This window comes from Podarcis filfolensis, assembly GCF_964270895.1.
Source record: "Podarcis filfolensis genome assembly, chromosome: 1".
Taxonomy (NCBI): domain Eukaryota; kingdom Metazoa; phylum Chordata; class Lepidosauria; order Squamata; family Lacertidae; genus Podarcis; species Podarcis filfolensis.
In genome coordinates, this window is record NC_139604.1 from 6,245,797 (window position 1) to 6,266,175 (window position 20,379).

The 20,379-nt window shown below is 41.2% G+C and overlaps 1 protein-coding gene across 1 annotated transcript in view; it reads right to left on the bottom strand.

Moving 5' to 3' along the window:
* The window catches only part of DRC11 (dynein regulatory complex subunit 11), an 89,500-nt gene that overhangs the window by 26,543 nt on the left and 42,578 nt on the right, over nucleotides 1-20,379 (bottom strand). Inside the window, exons 8-11 of the mRNA XM_083628489.1 lie at nucleotides 14,471-14,611; nucleotides 10,541-10,616; nucleotides 6,261-6,367; nucleotides 4,918-5,010 (exon numbers count right to left, since the gene is read on the bottom strand). Coding sequence (XP_083484615.1) covers nucleotides 4,918-5,010; nucleotides 6,261-6,367; nucleotides 10,541-10,616; nucleotides 14,471-14,611 — 417 coding nt within the window. The remainder of the gene's footprint in view (nucleotides 1-4,917; nucleotides 5,011-6,260; nucleotides 6,368-10,540; nucleotides 10,617-14,470; nucleotides 14,612-20,379) is intronic.

Below are 20,379 nucleotides of genomic sequence, written 5' to 3' on the forward strand. Positions count from 1 at the left end.
CCAGGAGTGTGATTTATAGAAGGTTGGGAAACTAACAGAAAGTATCAGAATCCAAATGTGAAGACCTAAGATGTAGCAACTGTACAATTAAGTTTAAGGAGCTGAAGTGAAATAACTGAAAAGAAGCTATGTGTTTGCCACCTTGAGAACAGCCACCAAATCAGAGAGAGAGAGAGAGAGAGAGGGAGGACAGATAGTTGATAGTTATCTGTTTCTTGAAAGAATTCTATCTCCTAACACATCTTTTGTTTTACCAATTGTTCTGTAAAATAAAACCTTTTATCTGTTTAACGTCTCCCTAGAAGAGTCTTCTTCATAAAAACCAAAACCTGAGCAGTAGTTAAGAGGGGGTTTGCCACAGCAGCAACTCTCTGGCATCTGTATTACATGATTTTGCCTGGAACAGGGTTAAGGCAGCAGGGAATTGGTGGCCCACAGGCAGGAGCCAGACCTGAGAGTCTTTCCACTGGCCTGACAGCCTTTGGGCTCAACCTCTGCCCTCTGAGTAACAGCAGTGACATTCAGAAACAGTAGAGTGACATGCAACCCAGACATTGCAGCACACACCTCTGCAGAGCCCTTCTTGCTTTTTTTGGCAGTTGGGGGCGGAGTTAAAGGTGAAAGCCTGCCAGGATCACTTATAGTGGCCCAGGTAGCCTGATTCTGGCTCCCAACTACCAGCATTTCATTCATTCCAGGAAGAGACAGCTGGAGACTCTGGCACAACCGTTTCCCCAACCACCACTCTTTTTCTCCTGCTAGGCTTAAAAACGTCGAGGACAAAATAAAACTGTGTATGCTTAAGGGCGTGAAAAGCCATTTTTGAGGAACTGGTGAAGCATTGGATGAAGACGGCAGTGGGGGCAAGATTCCCAGTGACAGCGCTTCCTGGAATGATTGAAAAAACATGAAACAATAGAGCTATCAAACAAATTCTTAAAAAGCTTCATTATACATCTTTAGGCGCCAGGCGAGAACGTTCCTCTTCAACCAGGCCTTTGGCTGACTAATATTCTACAGCCTTTTAAATGTGTTTGTGGGAAGGGGGTTATTGTTACTGTTTTGCTTTTCTTCTAACTATTCATTTGTGCTTTTATCCTGTATTTTTATCTTGCGAACCACCCTGAGATCTTCAGATGAAGGGCAGTATATAGATTTAATTAAAAAATTATAAAAACAGTAATAACTAAAAGGCTGTTGATTTGAGGAAAGTGACTGATTCATTGAAGGCAGGGGGGATCTGCAATGGCTAATGATTCTGAGCGTTATGGGTGACTTAGAAAGCCAATGAATGAGGTGGATGCTTGTGTGTGTAAATGGATGTGTGGGGTTGGGTTGGGTCCTATCCAGTTTTGGCACCAGCCCCACCCACCATTGACTTGTATCAATTTCACCTGATGATCCCATAGTCCTGTCTTTGAACTTGGAAAGGCCCAACAGGAATCACATCACCATCTGTTATCAGACAGATGCACATTTATTAGCAATACATTTTGGATACTTGCAGAACATCTTATGATGCAAGGGATCTCTCTCTCTCTCTCTCTGAGACAGACAGACAGACACAGAGGCAGTCTGAGGTATCAGTTAATCAATAAATAGAAGCTCTACTGATGCAACATCGGATTCTATCATTAAAGCGGTTTGGGCATCACCAGAAAGTGCATCAAATATCAAACTGGATTTACAAGTATAACAACAACATATTACAGTAACATTTTTTATGCATGCATCTGGTATTAGTAATCAAAGCTTCTTATGGGATACATAACACAATACATCTTTGTTTAGCACCGCAAAGACACTGAAGATGCACCAATTTCCTCTTCTCCATCCCTGTTTCTTTTCTTTAGGGTCTATTATCTTTTGGCCCATTATCTTTCCCTAATTTAAAAATGATCACATCATGGAGATTAGATCATTTCTGCTTACATAGACAATGAGCATATGTTCAGCATATTGGCCAACTGTTAGCTTCCTTAAGGCAATTTCTCCACTAGAGTAATTTGGAAGTTTTATATACAGTATACTGTGGGAAAAGTCTTTCTAATTAACATCAAGATTTACAGAAAAAATGCCATGTGCTAAGCAGAGACTGAGAAAATATTTTTGTTTGTGGCTTTCCTACGTGCTCTACTTCATGCCATAGAAAAACTTCCTTTTGAGAGAAACTCTTTAACCCCCTTATGAATTTAATGAAACACATTTAATGAAAACCACAAAAACGTATCAAAACAGCTAATTAGCAGCAGTCCTCTTTATTTGCATCTTTATTTGATTTTTTCTTTGTGGCTTTTTCTGTTGAATGCATGCACTTTTTTTGTTGGGGGGGGGGAAATCAAGGTGTTGGTGGATATGTGTTTTGAATTCTCCACTGAAATTTCACATTCTAAGTCCATGAAACCCAAACTCTATGCAACAATGAAAGCTACTTCGTAAGAAAATAATCGGCAGTTGCTCAGATTATTTCAAAGTCAATCCAAATGTGGGTATAAAATGAAATAAGCCCTTTCTAAGAGCTCCCAAATCCCTCCTAACCACCTACTTAAATGTCTTCCAGTTTTGCCCCATTTTCTGCTGCACCAGCAAAATACACGTTTCCTGACACCTGCAAAGTGGTCCTCTCTTAGCTATATCCAACATGATTTTCAATCATTAGACATCAGTGATCTTTCCTTCAAATCTGTTTCATATGGGAAGGTTCTGGCTAGTGAAATTATTTTATTTGCCATCTCTGTTGGGAAACTTTTCCACAATCCAGTTGCTGCACTGAGAACTATTTATGTTATTTATTTAGTCTAATGCAATGCTACTGGATTAGTAAATTAATTGATAATTTGTTAGGTAGTAATTATTATTACTATCATTCATTTTTAAAAAATCTATTGAACTGTTTTGTGTGTTATCTTTATGAATTTGATATATTCATTATATTGCTTTTATAAGTTTAACCGAAATATGGCTTGGTGTAGCTGGCGTTATTGGGAGCCCTGCTCAGTATGAACTTGTTTATGGAAAGCAGAAGGCAAATATGAAATACAGAAAGACATCTGTGTTTTTGTTCCTTTCCAGTTCCACTTGTAGAGGGAACCTTCTATCAAGCTGCCCCAGAGCAAAATACTGGACTTGCATGGAATGCTTTCATTTTACACGGCTTTCCGAGGTTTAAATTACCATTTTATACTATTTTTGAATCCTGACGAACAGAGAAACTTATCTTAGGAGAACTGATTTAAATAAGAGTTTCTTACAAATAAGGCGTGTCCTTTTTACATTACATTTGTTGAAATGTCCTACTTTATATATATATATATATAATTGCTTGCACCTGATGATATGATACCCGGACAAATGTTTTGGAACTGCATATACCCCAAGTGCTTTATTATAAAAGGGATGGCCTCTATTTTGTTGTTGTTTCCTTGAATGACTTCTGTGATACTGTGAATACTTAAGAGAATAATAAGTCATGAATGAAAATTAACAAAGGAAAATGGATAGTGCGCTTGACAAAATAAGTGGTAGATGGGAAGTCGTTATAGAGGAAAGAAGAACTTGCTGTTATTTGATGTAACATACACTACTGTTTTTATTTTTCTGGACGAATTTCTGTTTGCTACTTTTCTTTCATTTCAATAAAGCACACACACACGCAGAGAGAGAGAGAGAGAGAGAGAGAGAGAGAGAGAGAGAGAGAGAGAGTTGTTATTTCTCCATGGTAAATCACTTATCCTGTTCCTATTTTTATTTTTGTCTTCCGATCATGCCTTGTTGCTGCTGCTGCTGTTATCTGTAATTTATCAGCTCTCTCTGCAGGATCTCTTGAAGCTGCATCTCAAAGTAAGCGGGTGGGTGCGCCTTGTCTCTAGTGCATGTGCAGATATGCATGGATAAAACCATGAAGTATCAAAATCTATGAAGCATCTTCTGGCACTTAAAGAGCCATGCTCTTCATTGCCTGGCATTTCACACACACACATTGTCAGAAGTTTTTAATATTTGATGTTTTATTGTGTTTTTATGTTTTGCTGGAAGCTGCCCAGAGTGGCTTGGGCAACCCAGTCATATGGGCAGCATATAAATAATAAAATTATTTTTTATTATTGTTATTATTAAGTGGTCCATCCACATCATGCTGAGGCTTATCTCCCTTCTTCAACTTGCCGCATTCCCAAAGGCATACTATTTTCAAGGTCTCCTGGCACATCCATAGATTCTGTATGTTTCCAAGCTGAACAGCTCTTTCATGGATATGAAAATTGTAAGTGCAGATTATTCTATTTTACTCAAACTGCTTTAGGTGTTGGGTTCAAGCTGGCAGCAGTTCCCAGCGGCTGACATTTATTTGAACATTTAAAGTGGAACTAATGTTTTATGAGCCTATGGACTGTTGTGAGTTATGTCTTTGTTGTGGAAAGCTCTTCATTACAAACTGAATTAACTCTTTTTTCTGAGATACGCTACTTGGTGAATTAAACTTGTATTATTGTTTCAAGCAGAAATTGTTCTGGAGAACAGCTAATTCTAGAAATGGAGAAGGAGAAGACAGATAGCAGACATTAGGAATAAAAGTTCACAGAAATGTGCAAAAGCTGTCTCTTTATTTCTGCCCTATGGATAAACATGTCCAGTTCACACAGAAACCTGAGTAAAACTATGACTAAGTGTGCAGGTACTCACAGGAAAAATCACAGAAACTTTGCTCTTTTCCTACTTCTGCCATTACATCTGAATCTGGCCTTGCGGTTTGTCTCGCTCCAGACAAACCACATCAATATGCCAACATCTCACTGTTGTTTGAAGCAATATAAACCACAAGCAGTTATTTCTGTTGGGAACTTGTAGAAAACAGTGTCTGAACTGGTTCCTAGTTAATTAGTAATTCTGCTTCTAATATAGCTATAAACGTCTACTCACCTTTCCCTTTTTGCCTTTTTGGCCTTTTCTCTCTATCTCTCTATCCACAGCTAACTTTAAATTCTTCAGTTCCTGGCGCATTAGTTCATCAACCTGTTTGGACAGATATATACAGGGAGTCTGGAATGGCATGCTTTTTACTCCTAAAGACTCTTTAACCAGAAAATACAAATCATGTGCTGGAAATAGGCCAAAAACATGCATTATCCAATTTTGGCATGTATATTTTTGTTTTTGCTATGTACTGTAAGATTGGGTGTGTAAAATCTTACAAGATCAGGAGGCAGAAGGGCAGGAACTGGAAGCCTGCTAATGGATATGCCTGCTAAGCATATTTTTTTATCAGATTTGACCAATCCCTTGTGAATTCTTTTCATCCGAGACTTCACATTATCCAGGGTCCATATCTGGTCTGAAATTAATGGAGTCTCCTGGGCAGTGCAGCTGCTGCCCAGAGGTTCTAGGCTTTATGTTGAGGTGATTAAACACCTCAGGAACTACTATGGCATTCATGCGGGGAATGAAGTGATCTCTTCCAATCCTACATTGTGCTGAGGACCCTGGGAAGCATAGCAAAAGAGCTGGTGAAGTTTAGTGGCTAAGGGTGTGAACTGGGAAGTCTACATTTTCACTCTTACTCTGCAACTACAGAGCAGGTGGCCTTAGGCAAGCCACTAAGGCAGCAAGAGTCCCCCGCCCTTAATCTCCATTAGAAATCCAGGGGGAAATCCAGCTTCTGCAAGCAATCCTTGATGCGCAGATTACTGAAACCTGATCTACACATTTAACAGGATGAGGGCATCAAGACTCCTGAGGTGTATAGTCTCTACTTGAGATTAGAGATGGGGGATTATGATTTAAATACTTCACATTCAAGATGAAAACCGGCATATCAAATAGAAAAGTTTTATCCCACACCTCTCCCTAATTCTTTTTGATTACATAGGAGAGCATTAAAAATCTGATCCCAACCTGAAAATTTATGGTACAATCTGTTCTGTCACCTAAGAACTCTATTACCTTATTCTCGCCTCATTCTACTGCATGTGTAGATCAGACCCGAGATGATGCATGTGATGTCCTAAAGTGCTATATAAATGCTCAGTAACTATTGCTGTTGGCATTTATTCAAATGTCTCAAAGCAACTTTCAATTGTAAAAGAGCCCCCATTTCTAAACAAAGGAACTATCAAAGGACTATACTTTAGCTACTTCATAGCACAGAGTGACTGGGGAAAGGCAGACCGATGTCAATCAATTAATATGCCTAACAAGCTTTTACTTCTCTGCAGAAATTCTCTTTGGCAACAGCCAGTGTTTGAGGCCTGCTATGGGAAGTTCACCTGTACTCTGATTTCTTCTTCAACTTCTTTCCTCTTTTCCTCCTTGATCAGTTCAGGGTCATATTCCTGTGAGAAGTTCCATCCCTCATCTCTGTTTTGCCAAACATCTATTATCCAAGAGCAAAAAAGAGAGAGTGGCGTTTTTGCTTTGTTTTATATTTTTCAAAGTAGCTCTACAGTGATGTTTATATTGTTATTATCTGACAACTGGATAACAGTAACAAGCCCTAGCATCTTTACACCACACGCTTATACATCTCTACTCAAGAGTAAGTCCCATGCATTGCAGAAGGACTGCTGCCTTCATCAAGTTTACTGCATGAAATCATATTCTGAAATGGAAAACGAACATTGTCTGTAATGATTAAGTTTCAACTTTTAGTTGCAATTGTATTAGACTGATTTTTATATAGTTCGTGGCAAATATAACATTATAAAATTGCTTAATTTCAGCTGTTCTGTTGTAGGTTTGTGGCTTTTAATGATGCCTACTCATAATTTACATTATTAGTAGATTTTTTTTTTTTAAAAGAGCCCTACAACAGAGCAGCTGAAATTAACAACCTTTTTAACTCCTGCATAAGAAGAGGAAAATAATGACACATCTGTCTTCTTGGTGAAGGAGGACCACCAGTAGCATACTAGTGCACAAGGCCTGTTTGAATCTCAGTTCAAAGGAGACTTGGGGCATATTATAGTTATAAATATCATGCATGGAAGATGCTTCTTCATGGGTTTTTTTTGTCTTATTATGATTTCTATTATAATTTCCCCCATTATGATTTAATTCTGCCTACCCCTGCAAAGTTGTTGGAATAAAATGAGAAAGACTGCTGCTCATTCGCTGTGTGCAAAGAATAGGTTTGAGAATGCTTGTCAATCGCCTTGGAGCAAGATTCCACGAGTGCTTGATCAGGTTTCCTACCACTGTCCTTGGCCAAGCTTTATACCCAGAATATTGAGGAGAACGTAGTACTACTTAAAACGCACAGCTCACCTCTCCTGATTCTCCCATGTTTCCTCTTCTGTAATGTTCTAAGCTGCACAATGAAGGACTGGCACCAAATGCCAGTATTGCAAGCTGAATACAGGAATCAGCAGGGCTTTGTCCTGGCAAAATATGTCTGGGTATCTACTTTGTTTCTCCTGAGTCACTGATCTGGATCAGCAAAGGCATTAATCAAACATGGCCATACTGCACTACCCCCCCCCCCGCAAAGGTTGCCCTGTTTTGTGAAATATGTGACTTAATCAGGTAGGTTGATAGTGTTATGAGTTTTTCCCGGGGGTGGCGGCGGTGGCTGTATTCCCGAGCCCCCTTCTAATTCCTGGATCCAGAACTGATTTAATTCCTGGAATAGCCAGGCTAGCTTCCTGGTGAGTTAATGGCCCTGGTGAGTATAGGCCAGTAAGGCAACAAAGGAAGTGGCTCTGTGCTGGACGAGAAATGTGTGTGTGTGTGTGTGTGTGTGTGTGAGAGAGAGAGAGAGAGAGAGAGAGAGAGAGAGAGAGAGATGAAAACTAGAAGTGAGAAACTGCAGCTAGGAGGCAGAACCATGCCTGGTTTCTGCTGGAATCCAAGGCTGTAGCTATGGAAGAAGCAGGACCCTCTTGGGGTATAAATGCTGTGAACCCCTTCAAATACCTTAATGTTGTATATATTTGTAAATACTATACAAGTTGGAGGCTTTGGTCTACAGAAATAACATGTCTACAGAACAGCCACTTTGACCTGTGAGGATTCACTCGGATCCTCACTGCAACTGTTCAGCCACTGTGAGAACAGGAGGCTCTTCCTAGGTTCTTAAAACAAACATTTAGTGACTTTTTCTCATATGCAACCAAAATGGGTTATGCTGAAAGGCATTAGTTTTTAAAAATTGCTCTTAACCTTTTAAATAATATGATGGATGCACTGAGATATATAAGCTGAGAAAGCTGGCATGCAGTGTTAGTAATGGTAGTGGTTAAAAAGACACTTCCATCAGGGCTACTAGAGTTTGGACTTTAAGCCTGTGGGGAATATGACCATTATATAGATTATTTGATTTTTACAGAGTTTTCTGGGTGGGTCAGCAAGTTTGGAGTATTATGTTTTCACATGGACATTAGGACCTAGTTATTTGTTATTCACTGATGGACCACACTGGATTTTTAAAGAAAGAACTTATTTATTGTACTTATGTGTAACCAGATGAATGATACCATTTCTCTAAGGACAAGGCAAGCAAAGACTTCACTCTACCTCAAAGGAATGGTAAGAAGGTTAAGGTCACAATGTTCACATATTATAACTAGTAAGGTATGTATAGGGTAACCTTTATTCAAATAAATGTGAAATATGTTCTTAGTTGTGACAGTATCTTGCAAAAAATCTGCAAAGTCATCTAGTTTTAGTACTTGAATTTCAGAAGAAATGTAATAAAAACACAAAACACAGAGAATATACCAATGCTCCAACATTCCTTTCTCTTCTCTTCCCTTCCCCCCAAAATGTTTATCTGTTTTACAAATATAATCCTATGGACAAGATTCCTTTTTTTAAAAAAAATATTGTTATTGTTTTGCCATGACTTTTATTATTTATTATTATTTTATGATTATTTGGGGTTTGGGGGTTGCAGGAGAGCCCTTTTGTGAGCTGCTGGACCTCTTGACACCCTAAGCACCTTCTCAGGGCTTTTTTTTTGGGGGGGTGCCTCGCCTTGGCGCTTCCCCCTGTTTTTCTGTGGGGCTCAAGTCTGTGAGACTCACTCTCCTTTCCACCATCTGCAGAAACCGGAAGGCAAAAAACAGGACATAATAAAATGAAAATTTATCACAGTTGGAACACCTCTTAGCTGTTTAGAATCTAGAAGTCTGGGATAGCTCAGTGGGTAGAGAATGAGACTCTTAATCTCAGGGTTGCGGGTTTGAGCCCCACTTTCGCCAAAAGATTCCTGCATTACAGGGAGCTGGACTAGATGACACTTGTGGTCCCTTCTAACTCTACAGTTCTATTATTCCCTGTTATATCTGTTCCTCCAGAGAAAATGTGATAACCAAGATTTATGGCTTGGCTGTTATTAATCACCACATAATTATCTTTGTCAATGGAGTGCTGACAAGAGACGTCTAATGACCATGATTCCTCCCCAGAAGTCCAATTCAAAAAACAGTTCTTCATGACACTAACACTATGGCATTAGTAAACCAGTTAACACAAAAATGCTAAAAATTCTTTATCTCAGTCAGTACACACATGATAGCACCAAAACTTTTGACCATAATTCAACAGTTTCACACAGCTGTGAATTACTTCTGCTAAAAACTTAATTATCACAATCTTTACTGCATTTCATTTCCTTCTAACCTCACTTTTTACAACCCCCATCTGTATATATCTGTGTGCGTGTACACACCCACACCCACACTAACTTAGGATAACACTTCAAGTATCACACACCATCTGTATTAAACAGTAAAAGCTTGGGGACATTAGTGTATTTCCACATGTAATCATCCCAAGTAGGAAAATTAAGCTAGAGGCAAATTCACCAGCTGCCTTCCTTTGTTTCACCAAACAATTTGCCAGCTCCTAGCATAGTCTTATAGAAACTGGGACTCATAACAAAGCCAAATGCAGCCCTTCAGCCCTACCCTGGCCTTTCAGCTTCTTGACAACCTGCTCTTTTTTCCAGCCCAAGAAATGCAGGTTTATGACGCTTCTGGTGGGCTGCCTGATATTTGGGTTGGTAGATCACAAGTTGTGCTGGCCTCTGCTAATATATGTACGGTTTTTAAAACAATGGAGTGGGAGTTCCTATACTGGCAACTCCTGGAAATAAGCACACATCTGTTTTCAGTTAGGTCTGAAGAAATTAACACTACCCTCCTCTTGCCACCATGTCTACGTGACAAATGGAATTGTTTGATGAAGAAATCCACCATACCATATCCTGTTAAGCTGCTGTGAAATCCCCAGATGCATATTTAAAACATAAATCATTATATATATATATATATCTCCCCCCATTTGTATTTCTGGAGTCTTGCTTACATATTATGGTAAACAAGCCCTATGGTAAAGAACCCACATAAATTTATCTCATTGGGCATGTCTTAAAGCTTGAATGTTCAATCTACATTTTCATTTGTTGAATTAGGCACATGCTAAATGGTTTTGTGCTGTCATGATTGTGCCCAGCAATGGAGTATACTCTGGACCCACAGACTTACCTGAATATCATGCATTAAATTTTACAGTCAACATTTATGCCAACTATGCTTTCTCTACTTGCCTTTGTATTTGTTGTTTCCTGCTTCCATTACCGGGAGGAAATTACTAGGTGACATTTTCCAACCTTCTTCTTCTTCCTTAATTTACAAAATAAAACCTTGACCTCAATAACTTAGAAATACAGACAATTAAAAGCTGATGTTACAAAACAGGTAAAATCAATAGTGGATGATATCAGTGGTCACCATACAACAAGATTCCACTTCCTTTCATCAGGGCATCAGTGCTCCAATTTCACTCTCACGGTGGCTGAAATTGGAGCACTGATGTCCAGAAGACATCCTTGTTGTCTAATATTTCATGAAGTGATAAGTTTTCTTTTCCCAACCTAATCGGTATTGTTCTTCATCGGTTTCTGGAAACTGTGGTTGAGTGGATGGGGTTAACAAAGCTAGAGGTGCTGTTGTTTTGGAGTCCCTATGATCTGATGAAAAGAATTAGGGGCTCAAAAGAGTAGAAGAAGAGCCTGCTGGGTCAGGACAATGGCCCATCCAGCCCACCATCCTGTTCTCACAGTGCCCATGGGAGGGAAGCTTGCAAGCGGAACAGCACTTTTTCAACCTGCCATTCCCAACGAAAGATATTCAGACTCTTACTGCCTCTGACAGATTCAGTTCAGTTTGATTTACTGTGTTTAGTGAGCAGCCATTACATGCATTAAAAATAATCATAACAAGACTACTGCTAATAATAGTGGTTTATATTTCTACCTCCCGACCTTTACAGGGTAAACCATTTCCCATTCTCCCTTTAAGTTTTATGACACAAATTTGTAAAGCCTTGGCAAAAAATTTGGATGTTCCAAAGTACATATACCTCTCTACATCAGACAACAAAAAACAGCTCTTTGCAAGAGACGCCCTTCCCTTCTGCGATCTTAACAATGGGTGAATGTAGTTTCTAAGGTCATCATAAAAAGGGTATTCAAGGAGTACATGAGTTATGTCTTTTATTGACATAGAGTTGCAGCCACAAACTCTATCCTTCTTAGAAATTCCTTTATGTCGGCATGTCCAATCTGCTAACGGAAGGACATTTAGTCTTGCCTGCAGGAAGGCTACACTCATTTTAACATTTGGCAAATCTACCAGATATACAATGGAATAAAAAAAGCATACAGATTGATAGATCTTGAACTCAGCAGTTTGTGATTGCATCTCGGTGTCTCTAAGCCTTTGGAGTATTAATTCTTTAACTGTCTCAAAAACCTGCGTCACAAGAAAGGAGGCAGAGAGTCCCAACCTCCTGGGAGCAAATTGCATTTCACGTTTACATGAGTTTGGGGTCATGTCTTCTCAAGGTGTAATGAGGGATTTTGATACCTGCTTTAAAATAGCTTTTAACCAAAAAAGCAAGCCTAGTCTAAGCGGATTGGCTTTATTGGGCATCACACCCAGTTCTGCACAGAGTAGTGCTATTTTTGTAGAGGCAGGGACTGGCAGGAATCTGCACAAAAAATTGTTTTGCACTCTCTCCAGTGAATCTATTTTTTTTTTTTTTAGAGGACATCTTTGGCCTTCTGGTGTTCCTTCTTCTCAAGATTTGGGGCTCCCCCAGAAGACCTGTTTATTTTTTTTTTATTTATAAATTTTTTATTGGTTTTTCAACACATATTAAAAGACAATACAACACAATACAAAAACAAACAAACATGCAAACACGTATAATTTCTTGACCTTTTTTTCCTTAAACCTTCTTTCAGCGACTTCCCCATACCTCCCCTTTCTGCATCCCTGTTTTAAATCTTTCCAGCAACCCCTAATTTCAGTTACTTGTAGCACTTTCTTTAAATCTTTTTTCTCATATCCAATTGTTTGTCACTGCAATTCTATTTTGCATTACCCAAGACATTTTAACACTCATTAATTTTACAACAGTTCTTAAGATAAACTTTAAATTTCTTCCAATCTTCTTCCACCGTCTCTTTCCCTTGGTCACGGATTCTGCCAGTCATCTCAGCCAGTCCCATGTAGTCTATCACCTTGGTCTGCCATTCTTCCAATGTGGGTAGCTCTTGTGTCTTCCAATACTTTGCTAAGAGTACTCTTGCTGCTGTTGTAGCATACATAAAAAACGTCCTATCTTTCCTTGACACCAATTGGCCCACCATGCCCAGGAGGAAGGCTTCTGGTTTCTTCATGAAAGTGCATTTAAGCACCTTTTTCATTTCATTATAAATCATTTCCCAGAAGACCTTGATCCTTGGGCACGTCCACCAAAGGTGGTAGAAAGTACCTTCAGTTTCCTTACATTTCCAACATTTATTATTGGGCGTATGATAAATTTTTGCAAGCTTGACTGGGGTCATGTACCACCTATAGATCATTTTCATAATGTTCTCTCTTAAGGCATTACATGCCGTAAACTTTATACCGGTAGTCCATAACTGTTCCCAGTCAGCAAACATAATGTCATGACCAATGTCTTGTGCCCATTTTATCATAGCTGATTTAACCATCTCATCCTGTGTATTCCATTTCAACAGCAAGTTATACATTCTTGACAGATTCTTAGTATTGGGTTCCAAAAGCTCTGTTTCTAATTTTGACCTCTCCACCTGGAAGCCAATTTTCCTGTCCTCTCCAGTGAATCTAAATTGGCTGTGGCCCACAGTGGTGCTCCATATAACAACTTTGGCAACACCCTGGTCTTACAAAGTTCAAAAGTGGGCTGCACCAAGTTACCCCCTTTTGTACAGTAGAATCGCAGTAGTCCATTTAAAGTTCTATCAGCTATTAGAGTACTTGACTGGACCTGTGCAAACCACCTGCCTGTCCACTGAAATACTCTGAGATACTTAAATGAGAATACTTTCTCCGGTGTATTTCCTTCAAGTGACCAATTGTAAGTTTTCTTAGATTTGCCAAATATAAAAACTTTTGGGTTTTTTTGGTAATTTATAGTAAGATGCTCGTTCTTGCAGTACAAGCTGAACCGATTCAGCAGTCTGTGCAATCCCAATTGGGTGTATGAAATCAGGATTGCCTCATCTGTGTAAAGGAGGACAGTAGAGGTGAAACTTGGCTCACCATTGGTGGCTTTGTGATCTGTGTTATGTCACCCAAGTTGGTGGGGATCACTGCTTCTTACGAAAGCAGATCCCACAGTTTAACTACGCACTGTGTGAAGTACTTTTGTCTGTCCTAAATCTTTCAACATTCAGCTTCATTAGATGCCCCTGGATTCTCTAGGAAATGAGATTCCCCCCCCCCCCCCGGTAAAGTCTTCTCATAACACTCAATGTTAATGATCACAAATAGTAAAAAAAAATGGGGGGGAAACCCACACACTGTGTGCTGTTTGCTCTAATGATAATGAAGTGGTATATAAATCTGGTTAAATAAAAAAAGAATAAATACACATAGGGGCTACCCTTACAATTTAAAGGGTGGATAATCAGGGTTCTAGATTGTGCTGGAAGCCCCCACATATGAAACAAGCTCTCCATAGCAAACATTACGCCTAAACATAGTGACGGCTGGAGGAGTCAAATAGCTCTGGACGTGGAGCTAAACTTGCAGATCCCAACCCCTTTCCTTATGCTTGGCTTCTTTATATCAGTAACAGCTGTCACTTGGGGAAGAGGAGAAATGGAGAAAGAGAGGTGGGGGAGAGAGAAACACAGATAGCTTTCCTCCTCAATTCTTCCCCTGTGCTTATACATGGCAATGTAAAGCACTCAGGTTTGAATCTGACAGCCTGCTCTGATCCTAAGGTTTTTAGGAACTATTTAACACAGCGGAGGAAAGTTTTAGGAGGGTGGGAAACAAAGAAAGGGTCCTCTGAGAGTCCATATGGCTCATATTCCAGGCTGGCTGGAAGCCTAAGCAGAAGCTTATCTCAAAGTGTACACATAGTTCTCAACCAGATTCTACCCAACATTAATTGAATCAACAAAATTTGATAACAGTTGTGCATTAGCATTTCTTGCCTGCTCTTTCTTCTTTGGTTTCGGCTCTTTTTCTTTCCCTTGCTTTTTCTTTTTCCCTTTTTCTTTCTTTTCTTTTTTCCCCTTTTTCTTTTTCTTCTTTTTGAGTTCTTCTTCTTCTTTAGCAATTATTTCAGCAGCCACCTGGCAGAATGAAGAAAGGAGTCTAAACAAAACAACTAGCTTCATTCCAGCTATCAAACCAACAAATCTAACAAACATTTATAACATAGTTAACCCTTGCAACTTTATGCTATCTTGAATGAATATTTTCTTGCTAAATGATATAGAGGCCAGCCACAAAGATCAGTCCACCCTGAGCAAAAACGAATCATCGCTATTATTTTACTCACAATCAAAACATAACATTTCATGTAGCCACTCCTCCAAAGAAGGAATCTTTAACAATCAATGCTCTTGCTACCACTATCAGATTCCTTATCAGTCTCCTGTTTTCTGAAACGTGTTTCTTACTGTGCTCTTTTTAAAAACACCTTTTCATTTTTTGTCTATAGCTAAAAAGATTACTTTAGAGATATTGGCGCAGAATAACTGTAACATGAAAACTAGCCAGTACTGGTCCAAAACATCTGGAGGGCAGCAGGTTGGGGAAGGCTGCAGCAGCCCATTGCTCAGCAAGTACTCTTAACCTGGCCTGGGGTAGAAAAGACAGGCATGCGCCTCACCTTGCAGGAAGACCCATAGGCTTAAAAGGGAGTGGGAAGTAGTGCTTTCCATGAACAGTAATCAGGAGTGGGCACAAAGCAGATCAGGATCTACTGATAGATCTCTGGCTGATCAAATCAAATTGATGATCTGATTAGCCACCCCCACATGCAATGAAGTAAATTATACTGTTTAAATTTAAAAAGCTTGGGACGTGGGTGGCGCTGTGGGTTAAACCACAGAGCCTAGGACTTGCCGATCAGAAGGTTGGTGGTTTGAATCCCCGCGACGGGGTGAGCTCCCTTTGCTTAGTCCCTGCTCCTGCCAACCTAGCAGTTCGAAAGCACGTCAAAGTGCAAGTAGATAAATAGGTACCTCTCCGGTGGGAAGGTAAACGGCGTTTCCGTGTGCTGCTCTGGTTCACCAGAAGCGGCTTAGTCATGCTGGCCACATGACCCGGAAGCTGTACACCTGCTCCCTCGGCCAATAAAGCGAGATGAGCGCCGTAACTCCAGAGTCGGTCACGACTGGACCTAATGGTCAGTGGTCCCTTTACCTTTATTTAAAAAGCTTGGGGAAGAGGGCGAGCAGAACTGAATTTTCCTGTGGAAGGGCTGTGAGCTCTGTTTAATGCTGGTACTCAAAATCAACTTCCAGGCTCATAATTTTTAGTTCCAAGTGCCTGTCTTTTGCACCTGGCCCCACTTGGTGGATCTGGGGTTCTAGTAAAAAACCAAGTAGATTCCTTCCTTCCTGGAGTCTTTTACCTGGAGAAGCAGATAATAGTCCAAGCTGCACATGGGAGTCTCCAGGGTCACATATCATCCGTCACAAATTCACCAGAGTGGCTTGTGTAGAGCAGCCGACACTATCTCAGCCCCCCACCCCACCCGTAACATGGAAATGATGACACTTATAATTATTTCGGAGGAAAAATAAAAACACAAGAGCGTAAGAAGAGCCTGCAGGATCAGGCCAAAAGCCCATCTAATCCAGCATCCTGCTCTCACAATGGCCAGCCAGAAGCCTATGGGGAAACCTGTAAGCAGGATCCAAGCGCAAGATCCCCCTCCACTATGAAACGACCCCCCCTCTTCCCCCCACCCCAATTTTCCTGGCAGTTCTCTTGACCTCTCTAGCCCATTTTGTAGGGAGCACGGACTCCCACCCATTTTAAGGATTACAGATATAATAATATGCGTGAAGCACTTTGATATAAATGCTAACTATTGTTATGCAAAGTCGGCAAAGAGCTGTAAATATTTGAGTAAGCATATGAGGAGGGAAACAGAGGCATGGAAGGAACTGGGAGGAAGAACAAGAAGAAGTGTCAAGGGTTGAAATGGTGCAGTGGCCAGGATCCCAGGGATCCTGGGAGAAGTGGACAAATTAGAAGGTCACAGCAGCTGAGTGAGGTTCATTTCTACAGTTGTATCTCCTAAATATGGACACCCAGTGTCAAATCTTCAACTCTGAGTGTCCCTATATATGTAACAAATTCCAAAACGCTGACACTATATAATCTTGTGACTCTTTTAAGATTAATAGATTTATTATGACATGGGCTTCTGTAGCCTAGTCTTTACCAAAGAAACAGTAACTTCTGGAACACTGTCAAGGGGCAATGTTAACACAGTACAGTAGTACCTCGGGTTAAGTACTTAATTCGTTCTGGAGGTCCGTTCTTAACCTGAAACTGTTCTTAACCTGAAGCACCACTTTAGCTAATGGGGCCTCCCGCTGGCGCTGTTCCACCGGAGCATAATTTCTGTTCTCATCCTGAAGCAAAGTTCTTAACCTGAAGCACTATTTCTAGGTTGCGGAGTCTGTAACCTGAAGCGTATGTAACCTGAAGCGTATGTAAGCTGAGGTACCCCTGTACGTAGTTACATGCTGAAGAAGAAGTGTGGCCAGTAGCATAAACCAGGGATAGTCAACGTGGTGCCCCCAGAGAGCCCCAGCCTTCAGTCCATGCTCAAGGCTGATGGGAGCTTTGAGTCCAGCAACGTTTGGAAGGCACCATGTTGCCTACCCCGACGGAGATTTGCACGCCTAGCGTTCTGTGGGTATAGAAATACTTTAGGCTAGTTTTCGCATTGCTTTCCAGACATGGGATGGGATGGGGAATGGCTCCTGGAATGTGGCAGACATTGCTAATACATGTGTGGAACCTTCATGTGACTCGACTGGCAGATCTCATTAAAGGACTCCGCATTTCTAGACGTTTGGCGTCTAGAAATTGTAACCAGTGCCCCAGAATCAAATTCTCTAATGCAGAAGTCACGTAACAGTTTTTTTTTAAAAGAGAATATGAGTTAGGAAGGGGGATAAAAAGCCCTAGGGCAACTGTGTTCAGACCTCTGAGTTCCAGATGAGATTTTAATTTTAATTTGGGGTCTCCTAATATCCTTTTTGGCTGCACCTGTGGATCCAACCCAGTAAGATCAAATTTTGTACTATAAATCTGGGCCTACCATACATTGTTTCAAAAAGATAATGAATAATAATCCTTTTTTAACCTTGCCTAATAATAGGCATCTCCCTCAACCTACATTCCAAATTTACTCTAGTACAGGCCTTGCCTCCCTACGCCCTTACCGGGCTGATTGCGGGGGAAAAGATCTCGCTCCTAGTTACAAATGTTTACTTGCCACCTGGGGGTTCTTCCCTTGAACTGGGCTCTAAATGGGGCTCGCTAGAAGAGCATTTGCTTTCATGCTATGTTAAGTTTCCTAACACCCCGGCCATAATTGGTGGTGATTTTAATGCCCGTACGGCAGCAAATTGGGACTCGTTGACCAAAGCCAAATGGTGGGTTACCCCAAACCTTGATAATTATGACCTGGAACACATCATGAAGAGAACTTCTAAGGACCACAGAGCAAACGAGGCTGGAGTACTCCTCTATCAAATGGCCATCCGTTTGAATTTGGTCCCCTTAAATGGCACATGCCTCCCCGATATTCCAGGGGATTTCACCCACCTGAGCGTTAAATCAAACAGCGTCCTCGATTACCTGTTGGTCTCTAGGGATCTATTTAAGTGTATTTCCACTTTTAAGATCGAGAATGTACAATTTAGTGATCACCTTCCCCTTGTTGCTAAGCTTTCCCTGAACTGGCAGCCGGAGGCTCATAGACATGCGACTCAGATGGTAACCAACGAATCTTTCCAAGTAAGAGGAATCAAATGGTCGGAGACACAGGCTCAAAAGTACCTGGAATTCTTTCAAAAAGAAATCCTCGGGCCCTATCCCAACATAGGCTCTGCCTCAGACGAGCATAGCATAGTATTGAAGCGCTTCTACCATCATATGACTGATCTTACGTCCTTCTTCAGGTTACCACCCAAAAATTTAAATCGAAACGAGTATACTCACGGTGCTCCCTGGTATAATTCTCAGTGCAAACAAGCAAGACAGCGCCTCCGTGCTATATATAATGCATACAAGACCTCTGATGCATCTACTCTGCCAGCTAGCTATGCACAAGCCAAGCAAGTTTACAAACGCACGCAGATAATTGCCAAGCGTGAGTGGCAACATAATCGTTGGCAGGCTCTGATTACTGCTTCAAAACCACACAGATCCAGGGAATTCTGGTCTTTGATTAACAGAAGGGGGAGGAATTCCCCAAGGACAGTCATCTCTGCACCGACATGGGAACGGTTCCTGAAGAAATGCTTCTCACAGGCAGATGCTCCCTCCGACCATCTGATGCACCTGTTTACCCACCTACCTATTTGGCCTCCCACCGATCCTGATGAAATAGCCAAGTTAATAGCTCAGCTGAAACCGGGCAAAGCCCCTGGGCCCGACCTGATCCCTGCTGAAGCCATCAAACTACACCCACAATGGTGGGCTGGCATCTTGGCCAAAACCTTCGATGCAATCAACGCTTCCGGTCTCATCCCCAAAACATGGAAGGAGGCCATTATTGTACCAATTCATAAAAAAGGTTCTCAAACGGAGCCGGAAAACTACCGTAACATCAGCCTCCTTTCGATTATAGGGAAAATTTATGCCAGCTTTTTGATGACTAAATTATTGCGATGGGTAGATGAGACTAACCAGATTGGCCATGAACAAGCAGGGTTCAGAACTAAACGCTCTACAACCGATCATGCGATAGTTCTTTATCATCTGGCACGGAAGTACTCCTCCCCCCCCCGGGGCTACCTCTGTGCTGCCTTCTTAGATCTAAAGGCAGCCTTTGACAGCGTTCCTAGAAATATTCTTTGGGAGAAACTTGCGAAACAGGGCATTGATAGAAGACTCTTATGGCTCATAAGCCAGCTCCATGAAGGTACCCTTGCCAGAGTGAGATTCACTCCAGCGGGCGACCTTACAAACTCGATACCAATAAACAAGGGAGTGCGCCAAGGATGTATATTGGCTCCCTGCCTATTCAACCTATTCATCAGCGACATGCGAGCACCCCTAGTCAACTCATCTCCAAGTACACACGCGCCTAGACTAGCGGATTACCGCTGCCCACTCCTTTTATATGCGGACGACGCGGTAATTCTATCCTATACACGTGTTGGACTAACCAGAGCTCTGAAGATCTTTGCCACGTATTGTCAACTCAATCAATTAACCATCAACCATGCCAAGTCCAAGATCCTGATCTTCTCCAGAAGCCGGAGATTATACAAATGGAAGCTTGGTGGGGCAAAAATAGAGCAAGTCCTAAAATTTCAATACCTAGGAGTTATTTTTCAATACAATTTGGGGTGGAAAGCTCACATTCAACACCTACTTAATAAGGCCAAAACCTTGTCATATGCGCTCCTCCGATTCTTCTTTTCGGACGGAGCTTTGCATGTTCCCTCGGCCCTAAAGGTGTTCAAGGCAAAAGTGGTTGCCGTGCTTGCTTATGCTGCCCCGCTCTGGGCCGTGATGACAGATCTTGCTCCCCTTGAGACTCTGCAAAGCCAATTCCTACGTCGGCTCCTAATGCTCCCCCTGTGCGTAAGCAACGCAGCCATGCGACTAGAATTGAAGGTCGCATCCCTAGAAACTTGCCTGTGGAAGCAAGTCTTCAATTACTGGTTATCATTGTGGCATAGATTACCAAACCATTACCTTGCCCAATGCTTATGGCGAGATGAATTCTCTAGCCTTTGGACTAGCAGAATTCATGCCAAACTCCTGAGTTATGGAATCTCTCCCTCAGATTCCCTAAAACTAGACCAAATCACTGCTCAGAGACTGATCCGCCAAAGACTGGATGACATCGATTTAC